This window comes from Solanum pennellii, chromosome 8 (assembly GCF_001406875.1).
Source record: "Solanum pennellii chromosome 8, SPENNV200".
Classification (NCBI taxonomy): Eukaryota; Viridiplantae; Streptophyta; class Magnoliopsida; order Solanales; family Solanaceae; genus Solanum; species Solanum pennellii.
Genome location: NC_028644.1, coordinates 68,250,131 through 68,271,123, shown reverse-complemented (window position 1 = coordinate 68,271,123; position 20,993 = coordinate 68,250,131). Strand labels below are relative to the sequence as shown.

At 34.4% G+C, this 20,993-nt stretch overlaps 2 protein-coding genes across 3 annotated transcripts; one reads left to right on the top strand and one right to left on the bottom strand.

Annotated features, from left to right (window-relative positions):
* The first annotated feature begins 194 nt into the window (after positions 1-194).
* Positions 195-12,237, top strand: LOC107027369 (protein HAPLESS 2). Of its 2 annotated transcripts, none has more exons than XM_027918916.1 (19): positions 195-370; positions 491-634; positions 1,538-1,626; positions 3,116-3,155; positions 3,581-3,638; positions 3,738-3,798; positions 4,069-4,147; positions 4,911-5,045; positions 5,582-5,776; positions 6,342-6,422; positions 6,498-6,598; positions 7,475-7,592; positions 8,230-8,262; positions 8,352-8,445; positions 8,533-8,621; positions 9,842-9,954; positions 11,220-11,320; positions 11,411-11,968; positions 12,062-12,237. In XM_027918916.1, exons 1-18 carry the CDS (start codon positions 197-199, stop codon positions 11,920-11,922), a joined length of 2,217 nt encoding a protein of 738 aa, XP_027774717.1. In that variant the 5' UTR covers positions 195-196; the 3' UTR covers positions 11,923-11,968; positions 12,062-12,237. The 2 variants fall into 2 exon arrangements, with proteins under 2 accessions (XP_027774717.1, XP_015084031.1); XM_015228545.2 differs by having other exon boundaries at positions 12,049-12,237.
* Positions 12,238-12,397: 160 nt separating this feature from the next.
* LOC107027370 (cytochrome P450 87A3) lies at positions 12,398-15,226 on the bottom strand. Its single transcript, XM_015228546.2, has 9 exons — positions 14,647-15,226; positions 14,208-14,529; positions 13,774-13,923; positions 13,400-13,651; positions 13,234-13,323; positions 13,070-13,148; positions 12,867-12,973; positions 12,610-12,737; positions 12,398-12,523 (listed from the first exon to the last, which is right to left on the bottom strand). The coding sequence occupies exons 1-9, from the start codon at positions 14,844-14,846 to the stop codon at positions 12,421-12,423; spliced, it is 1,431 nt and encodes a 476-aa protein (XP_015084032.1). The 5' UTR covers positions 14,847-15,226; the 3' UTR covers positions 12,398-12,420.
* Positions 15,227-20,993: the final 5,767 nt, after the last annotated feature.

Here is a 20,993-nt window from a genome sequence, read left to right as displayed (position 1 = left end):
GAAAGACTAATTTAGAATTTACAAAAAAAAAAAAAAACTTTTCACGGTACCCTTAGAATTACTGAAATCTTAGAGGACTTAACTGCAAAACACAACCGTTTAGGTGCAGTTATTGGCGCGCCAAAATCGTGCCCACTACCCTATATAATTCACTGAAATTACCAATTCACACACTAAAATTTTTCAAAATTCCACAATGAAACCGCTCGTTCTCCTCCTCTTCTTCGCTCTGTTCATTCTTCTCCAATACGCTTCCGCTATACAAATCCTCTCCAAATCGAAGCTTCAAAAATGCGAGAAAGTTTCCGATTCGAATAGCCTAAATTGCACGAACAAGATCATCATCGACTTGGCTGTTCCCAGTGACTCGGTAATTGATCTCTCTAACTTCTTCTAGAAACTTCTGATTTATCAATCGACTGGTGTAATGAACGAATTGCATGTTTATGTGAGTTTGATGCTTGAGTTCCTTGTTTTTCCGGTGACTTAGAGTGGAAATGAGGCTTCATTGATAGCAGAGATAGTTGAAGTGGAAGATAACTCAAGCAGTAACATGCGAACACTTCGAGTTCCGCCGGTGATTACCATTAACAAATCAGCAGCATATGCTTTGTATGAATTGACATATATACGAGTACGTCTTAAAAAATCTCTGTTTGATTCGCCATCGGAATATATTAGTTTGATCTTAGTTTACTTTTGGTGATTATGGAACAAAATATTGAAGTCATTGGTGTAATGTTAAGCTTGATTGAGAAAACGTTGCATCAACGTGTAGGCTTGAGTATTTAAGTGAATTGAATTTGTGAAAGCTGTAAAACAATCATGTTTTTATGTTGTTAGTGATTTTTTGGCAAATAATTTGCAACATTCCAAAACGAAACATTTCATATAAATTGGAACCGATGGAATATTTAAGTTTTGCTATTTGGAGAAGTGAGTGGAAGTTTGTTTCATTCAGTAATGCTGCTGAATTGCATCTGATTAGTATTTAGTTCTTCCGAGAATTTGCTGGAGTTTTTGGAATAATTTATTTAGCTTTACTAAGTTATATGCTTGAAGCCAGAGGCCCTTAGATTACATCTTTATGCTAACCTGATTGTAGTATGTGTATTACAAATCCATTGTGTAGATTTTGTTTAGCAATGTCTACTTCCAATCAATCTTTCCATCTATGTGATCCCTGTAATTCCTCCAAATGCATGTCACATGTTTTCTGGTGGAACTTGTTTCTGAGAACGCTTCTCTACTGCTGTGTGTATTATCACATACATTTCCATTTCTCTTATGGAAAATAATCAGCTCGTCTGATTTTCTTAGAATGGTGGAACAATGCTTGTATATGGACATTGGAGTCACTGTCATATAACACTTTGTCTCAAAGATTATACTCTTGTCTCGTATAACAACTTGTTTAGGCCACCAGATAGTAGACAGGTCTATAAGCAAAGCAATAGAAAATATAACATGTCTGTCCTTACTTGAATTAAATCCATGGTATTGTTTTCTCTCTGTTCAATTGACTTTTGTCGTGTAGGATATTGCTTATAAACCGCAAGAATTCTATGTCAATACACGCAAGTGTCAACCGGATGCAGGGGCAGATGTTGTGCAGATCTGTGAGAGGTGATTCATTTAATAGTGTTCTCCAAATTGGACTTACTTTAGGGAATTTTGCTTTTTAATAGAGACTTTGTTTCTGTAGTTATGATAGCTGAATTTGGTTAAGTCACTAGTATCGGGGTAGTTCTGCTATTGAGTTTCATATAATATAAACTTTGACTTGGTCTAATTTGGTTTCATTTTCTGGCTTCCTAAAAAGTCTTGAGGCAATATGAAAGAGACAGCCAAAAGAAAAAAAATAAATAACTAGGTATCTAGGAGGATACTGCTCCTTGGAACTTCACTGCGTTAAACAATACATAAATTTAGTTCTAGTTTGTCACTCCATAAATAATACGAACAGCAACTTCGGCCAACCACGTATTTGTCAAGTTAAGCTTGTTAAGTTGAAGCTTATGCTATGTTGTCCTTCCCTTGTTCAAGGAGAAAGCGAGGATTTAGTCCATGACTGTCTAACGTTATTCTTACCTGCCCATAACCTTTTTTTTGTTAGAGTTAAGCTTGTTCAATTGAAGCTAATGCTAGGATGTCCTTTCCTTGTTCAAGAGAGAGTGAGAACTTACTCCATGACTGCTTCAAAACATTATTCTTATCAGCCCTTATGCATATGTGTTATGTAGCATAAACTGCAAACTTGTCTCCAATCCAACTGACCCTTTTAGATTCCCTTTTGGATATATTTGTATAAACAAAATGGAATTGGTACACCTGATTTAAAATAAAAACAGTTCCCCAAAACCAGATGGATGATTAGCATCATTTGATGATTGTGAATTGATGTTTGAGATAAATCTTGTTACTTTTATGTTCTATGTTTAGCTAATTCAAAAAAAATAAAAATACAGCACATGATTTAGAATGCAGGAGTTTTCATACTTATAGACTTCCCATCATATCAGTAACATAATCAATAATCAAGATCCAGAAGACAGATAGGATGATAAGTTAAGTAGCTTTAAGTATAGAGGATATGTTTTTCAGACTTAGAGGACCCTGTCTCCTCCCAAATGTACACCTTCATTTGATGGGAAAATTTGAATGCAAAAGGAGATTATTGAAGCTGCAAAGGATGCCCTATGGTGTTCCAGATACATACCTTTTCCATTTAATATGATCGGACTTACCTTTTTCATTTAATATGATCAGACTTACCACTGTCATGTCTGTAACACTATATATTTATGTTATTAGGTTCCAGAAAGACTCATACAGATCGAAAAAGAGAATACTATCATCTATGTATCTCAGTACTCTTTTTTTTTTTGAATTTCCACCAATCATGCAGGAAAAATAATCTTGAAATGATTACTGGCCTGAGTTTTAATTTGCCTCTGGTTTTGTGTGGTGCTAAGATACTAAGTTTAGACTAAATATTCCCGTTGTTTCCTGTCTTTATATATATATATATACATATATATATATTTGCAATATCTCAACTTTTTTGAAAGTATTTTTTGTGTCAGCTGAGTAACTATTTGATCTGTTTCCATAGGCTGAGGGATGAGAATGGACACATTATTGAGAATACTCAGGTAACATTTGAGATTCTTAATTGTTTTCCATCCTAGTAGGATGTATAGTAATTGTTACAGTATGGTGATGACAAGTTCAACTTGTCATATCGATGACAAGCTTATCTGATATCTAGGCTGGGCGAGACATATGCTTTCTTAATGACTGCTATAACTATATCTCTACGGAAATTTGTTGCCACTCATGATACCTAGGAGCTGTCTTTCAAATTGAATTTTTAAAGGTAAGTTATAGCCTTCCATTTAAAACTATATTTAGTGAGTCTTATGAAGAGGCAAATGAAGATTTGTTTTGTTAATGAAAACCATTATTTACTAATAACCTGCAGGTCGTCTTCTCTTCATAGTATTTTCTCACATTGAAGATTTTCCTTTCCTGATTTCTCCGAGGACTGGATATAATCCTTCTATTTTTTTCTTCTCAGCCTACCTGTTGTCCGTGTGGGGATCAGCGAAGGGTTCCTTCATCATGTGGAAACTTTTGTAAGTTTACCCTTAAGTTCTCAGAGAATATTTTTCTTCATTGCAGTTTAGAGAGTTTGTAATAAATTGCTTCCTAAATCATATAGTTTCTTGATTTAGTTGACAAGATGACGAAAGGGAAGAAAAACACGGCTCACTGTCTACGGTTTCCAGATGACTGGTAAGGCCTTTATAATTTTCTGTTGTTTGTGTCAATGAAATCTGTATTGAAATTTTTTTAAGATTTGAGATACATTACTTTTGAAGGTTATGTTTTCTGGATAAAAATTGTTTCCACAAGATGCTGTTTTGACATGGCTTTTCTAATATTTCAGTTCCTATACCTTTTTATTCTCTACCATCAATTCAATCTTATTGCTACCATCTTTATGCAATCATATATTGATGGATAATATTTAGTTAATGCTGCAACAGTTCTCTCTACATTTAGGTTCCATGTATTTGGCATTGGGCAGCGCTCAGTTGGATTTAGCATTCGAATTGACGTTAAGAAACAATCTCAGAATTCGGTATTTTCTCTTGAAATCTTTTCCAGTATTTATTGTGTGTTCCTTGGTGCATATTTGGTGCCTGATTCAGATATAATTTCTCAGCATACAGCACTCATTTCCTTTTTATTTTGTCTATTTTGTCTAATGTGTGGTGGTGTCTTGTATGCTGGATCGCGTCTTCAGAATTTGACTAGTAAACTCGCCAACATTGTTTGGTAGTGAGGCCTAATTTGTTGATTTATGCATAATAACTATTTTAGATAAGGAAGCCAGCAGCATGAACTGGATAAAGACCATCTTCGCAAATCAGTGTTCCTTTGCTAGTCTTCAGCACTGCCTTTATCCCCTTTACACATCTGCATGTACAACTACTTAGTTATATATCTATCATTCTGGGTTTTAGCTCCAAAAAATCAGCTAGAGACATGGAATTTTTCTTAAGTTCACCTTTCACCATTTCTTCTCCGTGTTAGTATCTACTATTTCATACCCCCCCACGTCTCATTTGTGTGACACTATATAGTTTTTGGGATGGAAAGTTGTTTTATTCCAGCTTCTTACAAAATTATGAATACAAATTATAATATAATGAGATATGCTGTCAAGCCAAATACTTTTGGTGATGTTCATGATGAGTGATAATGATTGCAAGGATGAATATAGCAGAACCTAGATTAAAATCAACAGTGCCTTAATTTTTTTGTGGAATGATAATATTCCATTCATTTTTGCATGAAGGGTATAAGTGTCATAGTTTCATTGCGCTAATATTTGGTGGCAGGAAGTGACTGTTGGTCCGGACAATAGAACTGCTACATCCAGTGATAAGTTTCTGCGGGTGAATCTGATCGGAGATTATGTTGGATACACTGATATTCCGTCGTTTGATGACCTATACCTTGTCATACCTAGACAGGTAGTTCTTGTCACTCATTTTACACCGGAACTCTTCAACAGCTTTGAGATTTTATATAGATCTCATGTAGATACAAAATTGATATGCACCTTTTTGAATAGTTTTACAGCAAAGAAGTAGCTAATGATGGTGAACCAAATTTAATTCTAGAGTTATCGGCTAGACTGTGGAGTTCCATTCTTAATTCTCCCTTTATTCTGGTAGCTATATTACCTGATATTAATCACTGATGATATGCTATGCTGGAAACCACTCCTTAAATTGATGCATAGTGCAAATTTAATTCTTGAGGACAAAGGAATAATGCAAACTGCATATTAAAATTAAAAAGAACAGAAAAGAATAATGCTTATTGTTTTATCATAGATGCAATTGCTTATGTGGAACTTTTGTCCATGTGTCTTTCTTTGATTATGCAAGCATTTCCATGTACTCACTGGAATCAGTTTTTCATTTCTGATGGAACTTTTGTTTGTCATTCTTCGGTAGTCTTGTCATTTGTGATACTAAGATGTTTTGTATCCCTTTTGCTGAAGGGTGGCCCAGGTCAACCACAAAATCTAGGGAGCAATTTTTCCATGTGGATGCTACTCGAGAGAGTGAGGTTTACATTAGACGGTGTTGAATGTAACAAAATTGGTGTAGGTTACGATGCTTTCAATGCACAGCCAGATTTTTGCTCTGCACCATTTTGGAGTTGCCTGCACAACCAACTATGGAATTTTTGGGATGTCAGTAAATATTAAACACCTAATACTTAAACTATGCTCTTTTTCTGTTATAAGATCTTACATGTCTCGTAATTCACAACACTTGGTTCATCTTTGTTTCCTTTAAGTAATTTCTGTTCCATATTTTCTTACTGCTACAACATTTTTTCTAGAATGATGGTCTTTTCTGTTTCTCATAAATCTGTCTAAACTGTATGAAGAGACATCTTGTTTTCAGATTTCTGTAATGGCTTGTCATATGTTCATATATCTTTGGGGGCTTGTACTGCCCATGTCTTCTGTTTTTCTTTTGTTGCTAGTGTTTGAAGACATTTTCTCCAACATTTCTACAATTCCATTGGCTCGTATAAATTATCGTATTTAATTAAAAATACCAATTGAGAATCAGCAACTAAAGGTAAAGCGTGTCAAGTGTTTATGTGGCTGTTTCTTCAATATTTTTTACTAAAAACATGGATATACATAACATGGGGGAACCTGTGGTTTGGCTGCGCTGAAGTTCAAATAGACCTTAGAAGCAATTTTATAATGTTTCGGCCTTGACCTTGACTAATTTATCTTGCAGGCTGACCAGAATAGAATCAGTCGAAATCAGGTGCCGCTATATTGCGTGCAAGGAAGGTTTGAAAGAATTAACCAGCACCCAGTTACGTTTCAGGTTTATATTTTGTGTTTGCACATATGTCTTTTGCTTGTGCTTGTAATTTACAAGTATCTGCAGAATGCAGGAAGTCATGCATTCTCTATTGGAATTACAGAAGTCCTGAACACAAATCTGTTGATAGAACTGAATGCAGATGATATAGAATATGTGTATCAAAGGTCAGTCACCTTATTTGGTGTTAGTGCATTGTCCTTGTTATTCTTCTTGACATAGTTTTCGTCCATGTTCCCCTTTATGTGAAGAATGTGAGCAAATTTGATGGCTGATTTATATCTCCTCCAGATTGAGCTTGAAATAACAAAGATCAACATATGAATGCCCTTTACTGTCCTAAGTTGATTCAAGACCAATTCCTTAGTGCTTCTTCATCAACATTTAAACTGGTTTGAATATTATATAGTCCACAAAAAGTAATCTTAACAATTAACTTTTGATACTTTTCCTGTCAAATAAATATAGGAAGGATTTGATAATCAACCATTTGAGAACACATTTGATGCTTTAGAGTTCTGACTTAATTTTCAGGAGAAGGATAAATTTCTCTTTTGAGTAAGTTACGTTGTTTGTTAATTTCAAATTTTTGTCTCTGCATTTATTATTATTAAAGAAACTCTAGAATTTTTAAAATCATGTTACGGAGATTATTCAGCTTTGTTGTATTTTTTTGTATATGACTATTTGTCTCTCTACCTTTGCTCCTATATTTATGTTGCTTAAATAAAACAATGTTCCTTTATTAAGAATGCCAACTACTTTCCAAATTATATTATAATAATTTAAAAAGCATAGTGCATCAAACTTTTAATGACCAGCAAACATTATCAACTAATAGGAAAATAAAGAGAAAAGTGGTCCCTTCTAGGATTAAGAACATTTTTAGAAGTATGAGGGTAATATGTGAATGGAGTTAAAATATCAAAACACTGAAACGTTAAAACATCAAAACAAAAACTTCTTCATCTGTATAGATTAATTTGAACTGACTATGAGCATTGACTGAACATTTGTAAGATTGATTTGGTCCTTTTATGCAGGAGCCCTGGGAAAATTCTCAGCATTACAATTCCAACTTTTGAAGCTCTGACTCAATTTGGAACAGCAACAATTACAACAAAAAATATAGGTGAAGTGGAAGCATCCTATAGCCTCACGGTAAACAACTACATTATGCTTAGACAGTTAAAATATGTATGTTATCAGCTAATCAGTTTAATGTTCTGCTATGCTTTCTAAAAGGATAAACTTCCATATTCACATCCCAGAATTAAGCTACCAACCAAAATGAGTTGGCTCAGTTAGTACGGATTGATTCTTGAAAGGTCTTTGTCATCCCCTATGGTGGATAACCTGTACGTCTAAAGTACTTTGAGGCCTGTAGGATGCTTTGGCCCCTGGACGAGTCCTCCCTCAGTTCAACTTTGAGGCCTACAGCATGCTTTGGCTCTGGATGGGCCCTGTCCTCTCTGATCCGCTCCATAGATCACCCCCACCTCTGCAATCCACAAAAGTAAAAAGGAAGAAAAAACGTGAAGGAGTCCAAAAATTAGTCATGCTACATCATTGTAGCATTATCTTGATTTATCTTTGCTTTGATATATCAACTTTTGGTAATTCTAGAAAACAACATAGATGTCTGAAATACATAAGCTTGAAAAAAGTATCGTAAGGCTGTCGACTTAACTCTAATTTTAGTCGGTCAATTTGCAGTTTTTGTAGAGGCATAAATATATTTCATTGATCCGTTTAAGTAATAAGTGAAACTCTTGTAATTGACCTTCCTATCATGCAGTTCGATTGCTCAGCCGGTGTCAGCCAAATGGAGGTCATCATTACTCAACCTCTGATATATGATACAAAGTCATGATACGTTCAGAAGAAGAAATAACTTAAGTAAACGTTATGGTGCTGCAGGAACAGTTTTATATAATGAAGCCAAATGAAGTCATGACTCGGGCATTCAAGTTGTACCCAGCAAGTGATCAAGCTGCAAAGTATGTCTGTTCAGGTAATATATTAATATGGAGGGCATGAAATGAAATGTTGGTGACGATTCCGAAGATGCCAAATTTTCTATGTTTACTCTTTGTTGCAGCCATACTGAAGGACTCAGATTTTAATGAAGTTGATCGGGCAGAGTGTCAATTTACAACCAAAGCTACTGTTCTTGATAATGGGTCACAGGTCAGCTGTAGTTTATGTTGGGAATTTTGGTATACACTGTGTGCATAATGTTTTCTAGCAATATAAAAAAAAGGAAAAATAACAACGAATACTGGGCTACATGATGGGAGAGTGTGTTGAAATGTGATCATCTCATCTAAAAGCTTAAGTTGTTTGAGAGAGTACACTTTTATTTATTTAATTTTGTCTTCCAACAAAATCCCTCACAAGCGGCTTGTGTTTTTTTCATGGTCCAAGCATGTGGAAGTTTTTTTTTTTAATAATGGGTGGTGGTGAGACTCAAAGCCAAGACCTCAACCTGCTCTTGCACCATGTTGAAATGTGTGACCATCTCATCAAAAATCTTAAGCTATTAGTGAGAGCACGCTAATATTTATTTAATCATGTTTTCAACAAAGTGGAGCGGACAGATCACGAAAGCTACTCTCTTCCTGCGTAGTTTACAGATTTAGACCTATGATAGTTGAAGTTAGTAGTCTGACATGGGGGCCAGTCTGAGCGAAGTCTTGAAGAGAGAAGGTACTATGTTTTCAAAGTTGTTATATGCACAAGTTTGGAGTTGGGCTAGCAGTGGTGTTAAAATCTTTGCACTTTGGATGACTAGTTTGTTGAGAGGCCAGATGCTAGTATAAAGAGAGTGGCAATATGTGCTTCTTTTCTACAGGACTATAAGATTTCAAATGTATGTTGAGATTGAAGCATTTTTTTAGCACCCTGTTATACTCCTCTCCAGTTGTAATGATCTTTGCATTGTTCTGTAATCCGTATAGTTGTCAACCTGGAAACAGTTTTGGTTTCTGCTTGTCATACGTTGAAACTTAGCGGACTTAAGTTTGCAAAAAGCGTAGAGGAAAAGGAATAGATCTTATTTTTTCCTCTTCTTGCCTGATTGTAGTAAATAACTGCACTTTCAAAAACTGCTACTACCCCATCAGTATTACCTTCCAGGCTCCGGTGAAGTTTCAGTCTATCTCCCTGTAAGAATAGCTTTGTTGGATCCCATTTAATCTATAGTGAAACTAGCTTTTGAGAATATGCTTTCCTTTTATCCACCTACGCATCCCTTTTGCCATTAGATTATCCTAAGACGATCTCTCTAGGATCTAACTTTCTCAACCATTCTTCAGAAACATCGTTTGTAAGGCTGTCAGGTAAAATATGTAATGTCATGCACTCACCCTTATTCGTATCACTGATCACATGTCATCTTATTATTGTAGATTCCGTTTCAACCTCCTAAGACAAACATCAATGGTTACTTTGGGAGCATTGAGGATTTATGGAAAAAGACGTGGAAGAATTTGACAGATTTTCTAACTGGGAAAAGCTGCAGGTACTCAAATGATCACCAATGAATATATATATATATAGATATAGATATAGATATAGATATAGATAAGACTCTTGGAAGACTTTTATGTCAATTGCAGTGTTTTCAGTTGAGTTTCACTCTAGTTACATTCTCCTAATTGAGTTTCAGTAAGGTTATGTACACTTGAGTGCTCTAGGTAGGAGTTTGAGACATCTTTGAATTGATATACCCTCAATGTTAAGTTTCTGGCTGTCTTACATTGGTCTCTGCTTAACCATGATTATGGGGAATTTAAAGATTTATTACATCACTTAAGGTTTTTGAATAATGTTTAAGGATTCCTATGTTGATCTTGTTGATTTTTTTTTCCTTTTCAAAATGGCTTCTTCACTGCTGTATTTCCTTTCCAAACCTGCTCTGATATGTTTTACTTGAACCGAGGATCTATTTAGAAACAGTCTCTCTACCTCACAAGGTAGGGGTAAGATCCAGTTACACACCACCCTCTCCTAGACCCTACTTGTGGTATTACACTGGATTCGTTGTTGTTATTTAAGCATTCCTATCAAATAAATTCAATTTTCGTGTTAACTGTCGAAATAATTTTCTTTTGACAAAAAATTGATTAGCTTTTGTCAACAATTATTTGTTAACTAATGAATATTAATCTTTTACATATATATTAACTATAAAGATTGGTGGTAGTGTATAAATTTGAATATAGGAGACTGCAATATTATTATTTTTTCAAACTGAACTGAAATAGCTACTTGGATTCAGTTATCAGTTCTTTCTACATTATGATGTGGCATGTGCTTCAGATATTGCCTCGGCTTTCTGGATCAAACCTGATAATTTTTTATTTATTCCCGAGGAAATGTGTCAAGCATAGAGGTACCAATTGAAGTTCTATTTGAGAAATTGATGCATCTCTTTTTCTAGACTTTGAATTCTCTCTTGCAAATTGGTCCTACTCTGATTAGGAAATTGGCTGTTTCCATCACGTCGAATGCTTGAAATATATCATCAAGATTTTTCTATCATCCTAAGGATATTATTTCTCTTATGTAACAGAATGCTGATAATTATGATCTCATGTTGAGGAGATATACTTGCATGAATTTTTACATTAATTTGTTAGTATTTATTTTAGTTTGCTGATGTCTGATGTAGATGTTAGATTTTGTTGAAAGTAAGACCAAGTCCTGTCTATTTCCTGAGAGAAAGTGGTTATGTCTAATTTGTTTTCAATTGGATTATGCAACTCTGAATCTTTCTGTGGACAGAATGAAGTGCTATGGATTCTTCGACTTCAGCTGCCATATACAGAACATCTGCATCAGTTGGGTGGTGATGTTTTGTCTGTTCTTGGCAATAATTCCAACAGGTTTCTTGCTTACATAACGTTTTGTAGATTACATTTTAGAAGTTGAAAGAAGACAAATATTTGATGGTATGTTACTATTATGACTTGCAGTGATTGTACTACTATGGCTTCTTCACCAGAAAGGTCTTTTTGATCCTCTGTATGACTGGTGGGAGGATCATTTTTCAATTACTGAAGATAAACATATGAGTCGTAGGAAGCACAGTTACGATGCTGACCCATTAGGAAATCATCATAAGAGAAGAAGTCATAAGAATGAGCCAAGGCATCATAAGCATAATAGAAGGCACACAAGGTTTCAGAATGACCCACGCGAGAATCTTTTGGGAGAAGCTGATTATCATTACTACCTTCATCATGTGCACAAGGATAAGCATAAACATGGAAAAACCAAGAGCTCAGGTATCACAAAGCCACATCATTCAAAGAAGGGGGAGGACGACCACATGAGACATCACAGACGAATAAATGAGAGAGAAACCTTGGGAGGACCTATCATAAACAAGAAGAGAGGTGATGAAAATCTAGAGGAATATCTAAGGCACAAACATCCGATCTTAAATGACCCACATCATAAGAGGCAAAGCAAGTGGAAAGAATGACTAAAGCTGGTTGACAGTGATTGTCAGAGCCTTGCAGCTATCTCATGTACAGAAGATGTTAAATTTGTTTTTTCTTCTTTATAATGTGCTTTTGACCTCTCGTAACTTACAAACTAAATGTTCCAGGGATATTTTGCAGGGAGAGCAGGGTTCTGAAATATGGAGGAGCTGGAAAAATGAACTCTCTGATTCTAGTAGGACTTCTTCATTCAAAACTGTACCATGTATTGACTTTACACACTTTTTTTTTTCCTTCTTCAACAACAACTACACTTTGTATTTAAATCATAAAATAAGAAATAAAATATATATATAGGCGTCATATCAGTAAATTTTTGCAAAATTTCCCCAGACTAATTTGCTGAGTTTTTTCTTTCTTTGTCCCAGCATTCTTTCAGCGGCAATATCTTCTGCTGCTTTGAGAATATCCGGGTAAGTTTGAATTCCTGGTATTGCCTTCAGCCTCTTTTTCTGACTATCCCATCTACCATGTGTTGGCTATAGAATCTTCTCATCTTTTTCCGAGATCCTAACGTGGTAACCGTTGGGAAACTGTAAACCAGGAGTCCGCACTGTGTTTCCTCCTCCAATTGTTTGCCACCTGACAGTTATTACCAGTTATAATTTATAACTGATTAGCTTCCTCTCTTCCTTTCTCAAAGATATTAATGCAAGTTATGTTCCTACCTGTATTTGGTCACGAGGGAGTGGAGAAAGACAGCCATCTGTACTTTAGTGAAATCTGTACCAACGCAAAATCTCATACCACCACCAAAAGCCATGAAATTTCGAGTTGCTCCATTTATTTCTACTCCCTGTATTCCATGAATATTTCATAGTGGAGTTGAGAAAATCACTATGATAACACACAACCACTTTCATTTTCTCTAACCTTTAGTGTAGTGCAAAAATAGTACAATGAATAAATTATGAAAGGCTCTCACCTCCCATCTCCATGGATTAAAGTCAAGGGGATCTTGATATTTGGCAGGGTTTAAGTGTACAGCTGGAGGACAAACCATAACCGCCCAACCAGCTGGAATGGTATACCCTGCATCAGATAAGTATAATATTAAGGTATGTTTCTATGAGTAAATCTGAAGCCTTATTCAAAAGAAGATGGTGGTAAAGATTTTTAATCATATACCTTTGAAGTTGATATCTCTTAGTGTTTTCCGGAAAATAGCAGGAACAATATTTGCCAGTCTGACTGTTTCATTAATAACCTACACATCCAGTATTAGTGAAGAATGTTCTTAGTGCTGGTTACTAAGAATACTAAAAATGGAAAATCAGTTTTAATTGAAATACCTGGAATGTAAATTTCATTGATTTATATTCTTTCCATGTAAGTCCAGAAGCTGGATTTTCCCTGCTTCTAATTATTGCCTCATGTTCCTCCTGAAAGGCATAATGTACCCGTTAACTCTGGCATATAATGAGGTTGATAAGTTAGGAGAAGATTAGTCACACTTACTGTTAATTCTTTTAAAGCCAAAGGATGATCGTGAAGAAATTTAGTGGCTAAAGTTATAGCCAGAGAGGTGGTCTCGAAGCTTGCAAAGAGCAGTACAAACATCAAATCCAAAGCTATTGCCTCTGTGAGGATTGTGTCATTCTTTTGAAGTTCTTCTAGGACATAATCAAAGAAATCAGTTCCTTCCTTCCTAGGCTTTGCTCTTCTTTCCTCTAGCATTGTCTTTAGCATCTTCATTGCCTTCTTTCTTCCCTGATGATCACCTCTAGAGTCAGTTCATCACTTTAACAAGTATATGGGCACACCATTTAACTGAACTTCGTAGAACTTCATTCTTGTACCAGATGGCTAAGTTTAAATATTAGTATTAGTACCTGCAAGCACTTGTGGAAGGCTGTTCCGGGAATGTCTATGGGAAAGGAAATCAACCCCTGTATAAAAGCTACAAAACTTTCCCGCAGATTTTCTGATGAGGTCTCAGAATCATAGCTGATTAGCTTTTTGGCAGTTAGATCAAATATCATCTGCAGAAACACCAGGAGATAAACTGATTAAAAATTGAGAACTTTATGATATAGTACTAAAGGGAAATTTTGAAGGGGAGCCTTGGTGCAACTAATAAAGTTCCTGCCATGTGACAGGAGGTCACAGACTCAAGCTGCGGAAATAGCCTCTTGCAGAAAAGCAAGGTTAGGCTGAATATATATGACCCAATATGGTCTGGTCCTTTCCTATATCTCGCGCATAGTGGAAGTTTTGTGCACCGGGCTCCCCTTTATTACTGAAGGGGAAATTTTGGCTAACTTACATTGGCAGTTGCTTCCTTCATCTCTACACTTGTCTGACCTGACCACCTCTTCAATTTATTTTTCGCCACCTCTTCAACCTCAGGCAGCATCTTTTTCAGACTTTCAGAACCAAAAAGGTTTAGTACCATGTTCTTCAAGTACTTGTACATGAAACCATGCAAGGAACCTACATTTTGCCTTCCGAATATCTCAGTGAATGTATCTGGATACCAGCTCTGAAACGACTGTCCCTCTTGCTGAAAGATGAAGTAATTTAGGTCCGGGTCTGTAGATACTATAACAGGACGTCCCACCACGCTAGTGCGGAAAATCGGCCCATACCTGAAATAAATTGCCAAAAAGTAATTACTAGGATGGTAAAATGAAGTCCAGTAAATGTCAATTTGTATTATTACTCTAAAATATATAAAATCCAAAAGAGTGGATTGCATTAACCACCTTTTCATCCTATCCTTCACAAAGGGAGCAATATCTGATGTTGTATTTGGGGTAAAGAACTGAATGGTCTCGCCGAGTAATGGCCAGCCCATTGAACCTGGTGGGAGTTTTCCATTGCATCTGGGATTCCTCCAGTTGTAAACCCAATGTATAATGATCAAAATCAGAAAAGCCCCAATGCACATACCAACTGATATCATCTTAGTGGTAATATGTATTAGGTGCCCCTATATAAGTGGAAATGTATGTTGCAGGCAGGTATACAATAGCTTGATAAGAGACTGAGAAATTGTTCAAGGAAAAAGAAATGTATTGTTTTTATTATCAAAAAGAAGAAGTGGAAGAGTAATGGTAGGAGATGTTGAGAGAAAAAGACTTGTAGAATGAGAAGAAACTGCTGTCATGTACTCCATATCCACGAGGAGTAGTTCTTAAATAGGCAGGCTAGAATTACAACTAATTAGAATAATATTTTTTATTGTTTTTTTAAGTTGGTTGCTCAAAAAAAGCTGTACTAGTAGTTGGAGATAAGAATAGTATAGCCAGAATTATTTTGCGTTGAGAATACCCTCATTCTTTTGTCAACGGCCATATTTAAAAAATTGTTAAAGAAAAAGCCTAACATAACGATGAAGCTTACACGATCCTTCCTCTAATTATTTCTCTCTCTGTTTAGATAATCTTTGAAAGGTCTTAAAACAGAAAACTGAGGGAGTACCTGCATATCTTTAGGAGCTTTATTAGGAAAATCAATAAATATTCCCTTAATTAACAAATTTAATTGGGTGAAAATTGGATTTAAAGTCATCTCTTGCTTGCATAATTTAGAAATATGAAATCAATCATCAAGATGGATTACAACAACTACAAAATCTAATGGTTGCATCAGCTACATAAAAAATCTTCCCAATATCTAAGTTAAATACTGTCTTTCAAACAAACTTAATGTAAAGAATTAAGATTCAATTTAGTTTTTACAATATTTAGATCTCATCTTAGATCTTATTCTTCAGCTGTAGTTGGTTATACCATGTCAAAGTCTGAATCTTAAATTACATAAGCAGTGATTCTAATTGAAGTATCTTAGATATTGAGGCAACAACTGTATCAGGTTCTCTACTAAATTATCTTATCTTGTCCTTTTTGTAACATTAGAAAATACCAAATATCTCGCGGTCTATCGAAACAATCTTTCTATTTTTGAGATAGGTATAAGGTCAGCATATATTCTTTTAAAATCTCATGAAACTACATTTTATATGTTGTTGGAAAAATACTAAAACCGTCCATAAGCTACAATTAGCCAGAAGTAAAGACTTCAATTCCTTGATCACTTGTTCCTAAACTTAGTATAACCTCTTCATCTTCGTGACCTTCATTTGCTGGAAAAATCTATCGATATATTTGCCTCTATTCTTTTAAAGTAGACAATCCGTTTCCACCTCTACTCTTCTAAATTATCTTATCTGACAAAATGGAAAATTTAACTATTATTTTGCTCTACAGTAAACTCTTTTTCATTTTCAACACATAGAGCACCACCCCCACCGTCGAGCCGCGGGCTTAATCCCACTAAATAATGAAAGAAAGGTAGGTTTACTGTGGATAATGACCAACCATTATATACAGTTTTAGCATGCTTCATCATACTAATCCTGCATTTTTTTGTATTTTAGTATTATAATAATCTACTTAAGATTCATGTATTAGACAAAAACAGAAAGGAGACAATGAGTTTATCAAACTGTTTAACTCTTAAACTAAACCAAGCGCGGGAATCGAAATCTTTGTCTGGTTCTTGGGATTTTTATGACTAAAATAAACTCAACTCGTGTGCAGACTGAACTGTTTGGGTCAAAAGGGGGGTCCATTTTGTGCTAACTTTTCATTTTTCAAAAGTGTTCCTTTTTTGTCACTATTACAGAGAAATTTCTTTAGGAAAAATCCTAGTTATTGCTGGAATGGTACGTCACTGGTGCTGTACCATTGTACCAATTTATCGGTGATTTGTTTTAGTGGAAAAGTTTAAGTGAATACAGAGAAAAAGACCAAATTCTGAATGGATTGTTTAAGAGGATGACACAGATGGCTTAACTGCCTTTTACCTTAGGCTTATGTGGAGGTGCAGAATAATGACAGCTCAATTTGACTCTTGGTTTGAACTTTATATTAAAATAAAAAATAAAAAATAAAAAATTAGTACCAACTCTATAGATTAAGAGAGATAATGAAGTGCTTAATGAAGTCAAATTCTCTGGACCTTGTTAAGTACTTATTTTTTTAAGTAAACGACTTTTTCTTCTAAGTATATTTTTTACCTTTTTTTTTTTATAATCCTTTTGGGGCTTCTAAGAACCGACACAAAAAGGTCCTACTTGTCTTGATGGTGTAAAGCACAGATCTGTACTGGAGACCCACCTATTTAAAAGCCAAAACCTCTCCACCTGGTGTCATTTTTTTCTTTTTTAAGTAAAATGCAATTACCGTAAAAAAATTGTTTCTTTAGTTTTACCCAAGAAATCCAGAGTAAATGGTTTGATTTTATTTTTGTTGGTATAATTATTTGGTAGTACTTTCTGTCTAATAATACTCGGCACTTTTAAGAAATTATAATGGTAATTTTATTATATTGTCTTTTAAATAAAATAAATACAATGTAAAAATTTTATAGAGAAATAATTAAAATTAATGATAAGAGTAAATTATGAACTAAGAATAAATTTTTTTATTAATCTTATAAAGTGAATAAATATTGATATTGAACATTTCAAAATAGTATAGTAGACAACAATTATTGAACAAAGGGAGTACATGGCTCAATAATTAATTAGAATAACTCTTGAGTAGATTCAATAAGGGGCATGAAGATATGATTTTTAAATTTAACTCAATTTTAAAAATTAACTCAGGATGATATGATTATTGAAAAACATATAAGAATATTATAACTCAATTCTAGTGTCTGAACTCTGATAGATAAGAGAAAAATATCGTTCCAAATATGTTTATATGTGCCCCAGCAAAATATTATGACAATGAAATTGAATATGTAGTGGGGATTGAGAATTTGTGGGAGGTAGGATGTGAGATGGTCAAGGGGTAAAGATAAAATAATGAGCTTAAAATGTAAGTTATAGAACTTACTTTCTCAATTTTTACTAGCAAAGTCATCTCATTATTTTTAAGAAACAATTTTTAATAGCAAAGTCATCTCATTATTTTTAAGAAACATGGCTTCCTTAACAAGATATATTGAAATCAACAAACATAAGAAAAGATTAAAAATATTTATCTCTATACCAAATGCACCTAAGAGTGGCATTTGACTTTTAAACTTCATACCGCAACGGTCAAAGTTGTGAAATAGTATTTGGTCAGATAGTTTATTTCTCTTTTTGCTATATTTTAAGTATGTTTTTACCCCTAAACTTGTAAGGCATGGTGCTTAGAAGTTACTACAACTTCTGGAGTTATTAAACACTTTTTCATACACTGCCTACTGTTGGTCTCCCTATATGTCGAACGTCCCTTGTTTATTTGTCTTTTCGATCACTCGATGGGCTTAGTCTCCACCAAACAAACCAACTCATGTAAGTATTAATAAAACATCGTCCAAGTACAATACTTGATCCGCACTGAACCTCCTCCTTCCTAACTCAGGGTCATTCTAAATTCTAATAAAAAACAAATTCAAGATCTGGAGTTCATGAATTTTATGACTATGTCGAGTTAATTATATAATATAATGTAGACCCCCTTATGTGTAAAATATTATTTTCTTGATAGTTATTATATTAGTTTTCTCATATAGTATAAGCTAATTTGTCAAATCCTATTAAAATTTTATTTGTTTTATGATTTGTCGTCGTTTATGCCTTTAAGGTTTATAATTGTTAGTTTCAACAACATGACATCGTGTGATTTCGACCCTATGAATCTATGATGTTATAAGTTGAATAATGGAAAATGAGAGAGGGAGCCTAGCTATATGATATGTAGTAGAGATACCCCTTATTTGTGGTAGTGTTAGAATTGTGCTAATCGTATATATTTTGTTGAATACATTCCTATAGTCAAATTTACCGTTCGACAGAATAGCGATTAATATAAGGATAGAGAATTCTTTTGACGGAGAGATTTGACCATGAGTGTGTTTGATAGGGAGAAAAATATTAGTGTATGCATGTGCGAAAATTGAAATCCACTCGGAACTAGTATATTGTACAATATTTTTTGAAATAATACTGCTTCCGTTTTAAAAAGGTTGACCTAGTTTGACTTGGAACAAAGTTTAAAAAAAAAAAAAATTCTTATGGTTCTAAATTAAAAGTTATGTCAAATGTACCAAATGCCCTTTAATCTTGTGGTCATAAACATGTCACGTGGAAAGTTAAAGTTAAAGTGTTGCCAAAAAAGAAAAAGGATCATTCTTTTTGAAACAAACTAAAAAGGAAATAGAAACATTTTTTTTTGAAACGGAGAGAGTAATAAAAGAATCCATCACCTGATACACTAACGAGTGTAGAAATTCAATTATGGATATTCAAAATTATACATATGTAAGATACAGTCATCATATCTCTTTATATAACACCGATCTTATAAGTACATTTTGTTATAAGAAACAAGTTTTCCTTAAAACCAATCTTTTAATAATATATTTTACCTGTCTGTATATAATAGGATAATTCTTGTCTATAACAACAATATTCATCATTAAAATAACAGTACCAAGCGGAGCCTGAAGTAAATAGACACCCAAATAATAATGCCAAAAAATAGTGAGAAGACATGGCCCTTCTGGAAACTAGCCTGAGCACGTCAGTGTGGGTAAAGAGCACATGCTTTGGAATTTGGAAGCACTCAACTACCACCTGTAATATGCTCACACTATTAATAAGTATAAAGTATGTATGTATATTCTATATACTATATAATGCATATCTTTACTTGCAATTTATGTAAATATATAGAGAGTATATGGAAGAAAATAATAAAATTATATTAGCAGGAGAAGGAGACGATTGAGGAAAAAGTTGTACCATTTGTCTGTGCCGTGCGCCTGGGGAAAGTATTTTTTTGAATGAAACTCAGGACAATAATCCTGGTCAACTGCCTTTAAACTAGTTCCCCTCTTCCTAATTCAACTTCACAATTTATGAGTCCTAGCTGCTTTCACCTGCTCATGCATGGTCGAATTCAAAATTTAAAATTTTGTATCCATGAGATGCAACGCTTTCCTTGATCATACATGAATACAGAATATTTTGTGCATTGAGTTGTCATGAACGTTATTTTTTTAGTTTTTCATCAAATGTTTAGTATCCGGGGCCGATATATTAATTGGATAAACCATTCCTTACCAAAAACAGTTACTCCATTCACATACAGCTCAAATCTAAAACTTTCTAGTAAAGGATAAAAGTACTCAGTGTGTAAGCTTTGTGTGTGTGTTTAATAATAATCAGATTTAAGCTATATAGCATGGCTTTATAAAAAAGGTTATATCTTCAATTTAATTAACTCTATTATATCAGATTGTTATATCATGTAAAATTAGGTCTTAGGCCTAACTCACACCCCAAAAGCTAGCTCAAAGGTTGAGGCTTTCCCTCACACTTATAAATTGACCACCAGCCCCTTCCACTTCCGATGTGGGATAACCCAACCATCTCCCCCTTCACACATCGGGCCTTGGGCTGGAGAGAACGACAACCCAGTTCCTCCCGGTGGGCTGAGACTTGTTGACAACCTGGGCTCTGATACCAATGTTGGGTGGTCTTGGGCCTTCTCAACCGATGTTGGGGTCCCCAAAATTAAAAGTAAAAATTTAAGGAATCCCATAGTGTAATTCAATAATTACATTCTGTCCCGACAAGTTTAGTAATTACAAAAAATCCCTTAAATTTGTTGAGTCGTGATACTTTAGACTGTAGTGATACATGGTAAATGATACATGGTAACTTAAACTGTTAAGAAAAAATAGGGGATAAAAACGGTAAATTTAATGTTGTTACTAAAACAGCTTAATTTGTGGTAACAGATCATTAATAAGCATTAAATTAGCACTTAATTGGATATTAATTTCAAAATTTGAAAATCAAAGATCATATCACTTTTTTTGAAAACAATTTTTTTAAACCGTCTGTTAAAATTGGAGCTAGCGAAATTTTATTGTTGTCGCAGTTGGTTTTTGAAGATGAATACTTCGATTTTGATGAGACATTCCGGAATTTGGGTGAACGAATTGCAGTATGAAAGTTACAAAATTGATGGAATCGTTGTTGGAGATTCAATTTCGTTTTCTAATCTCAAAGCAGCAATTGCGGCCGAGTTGGATATTGATG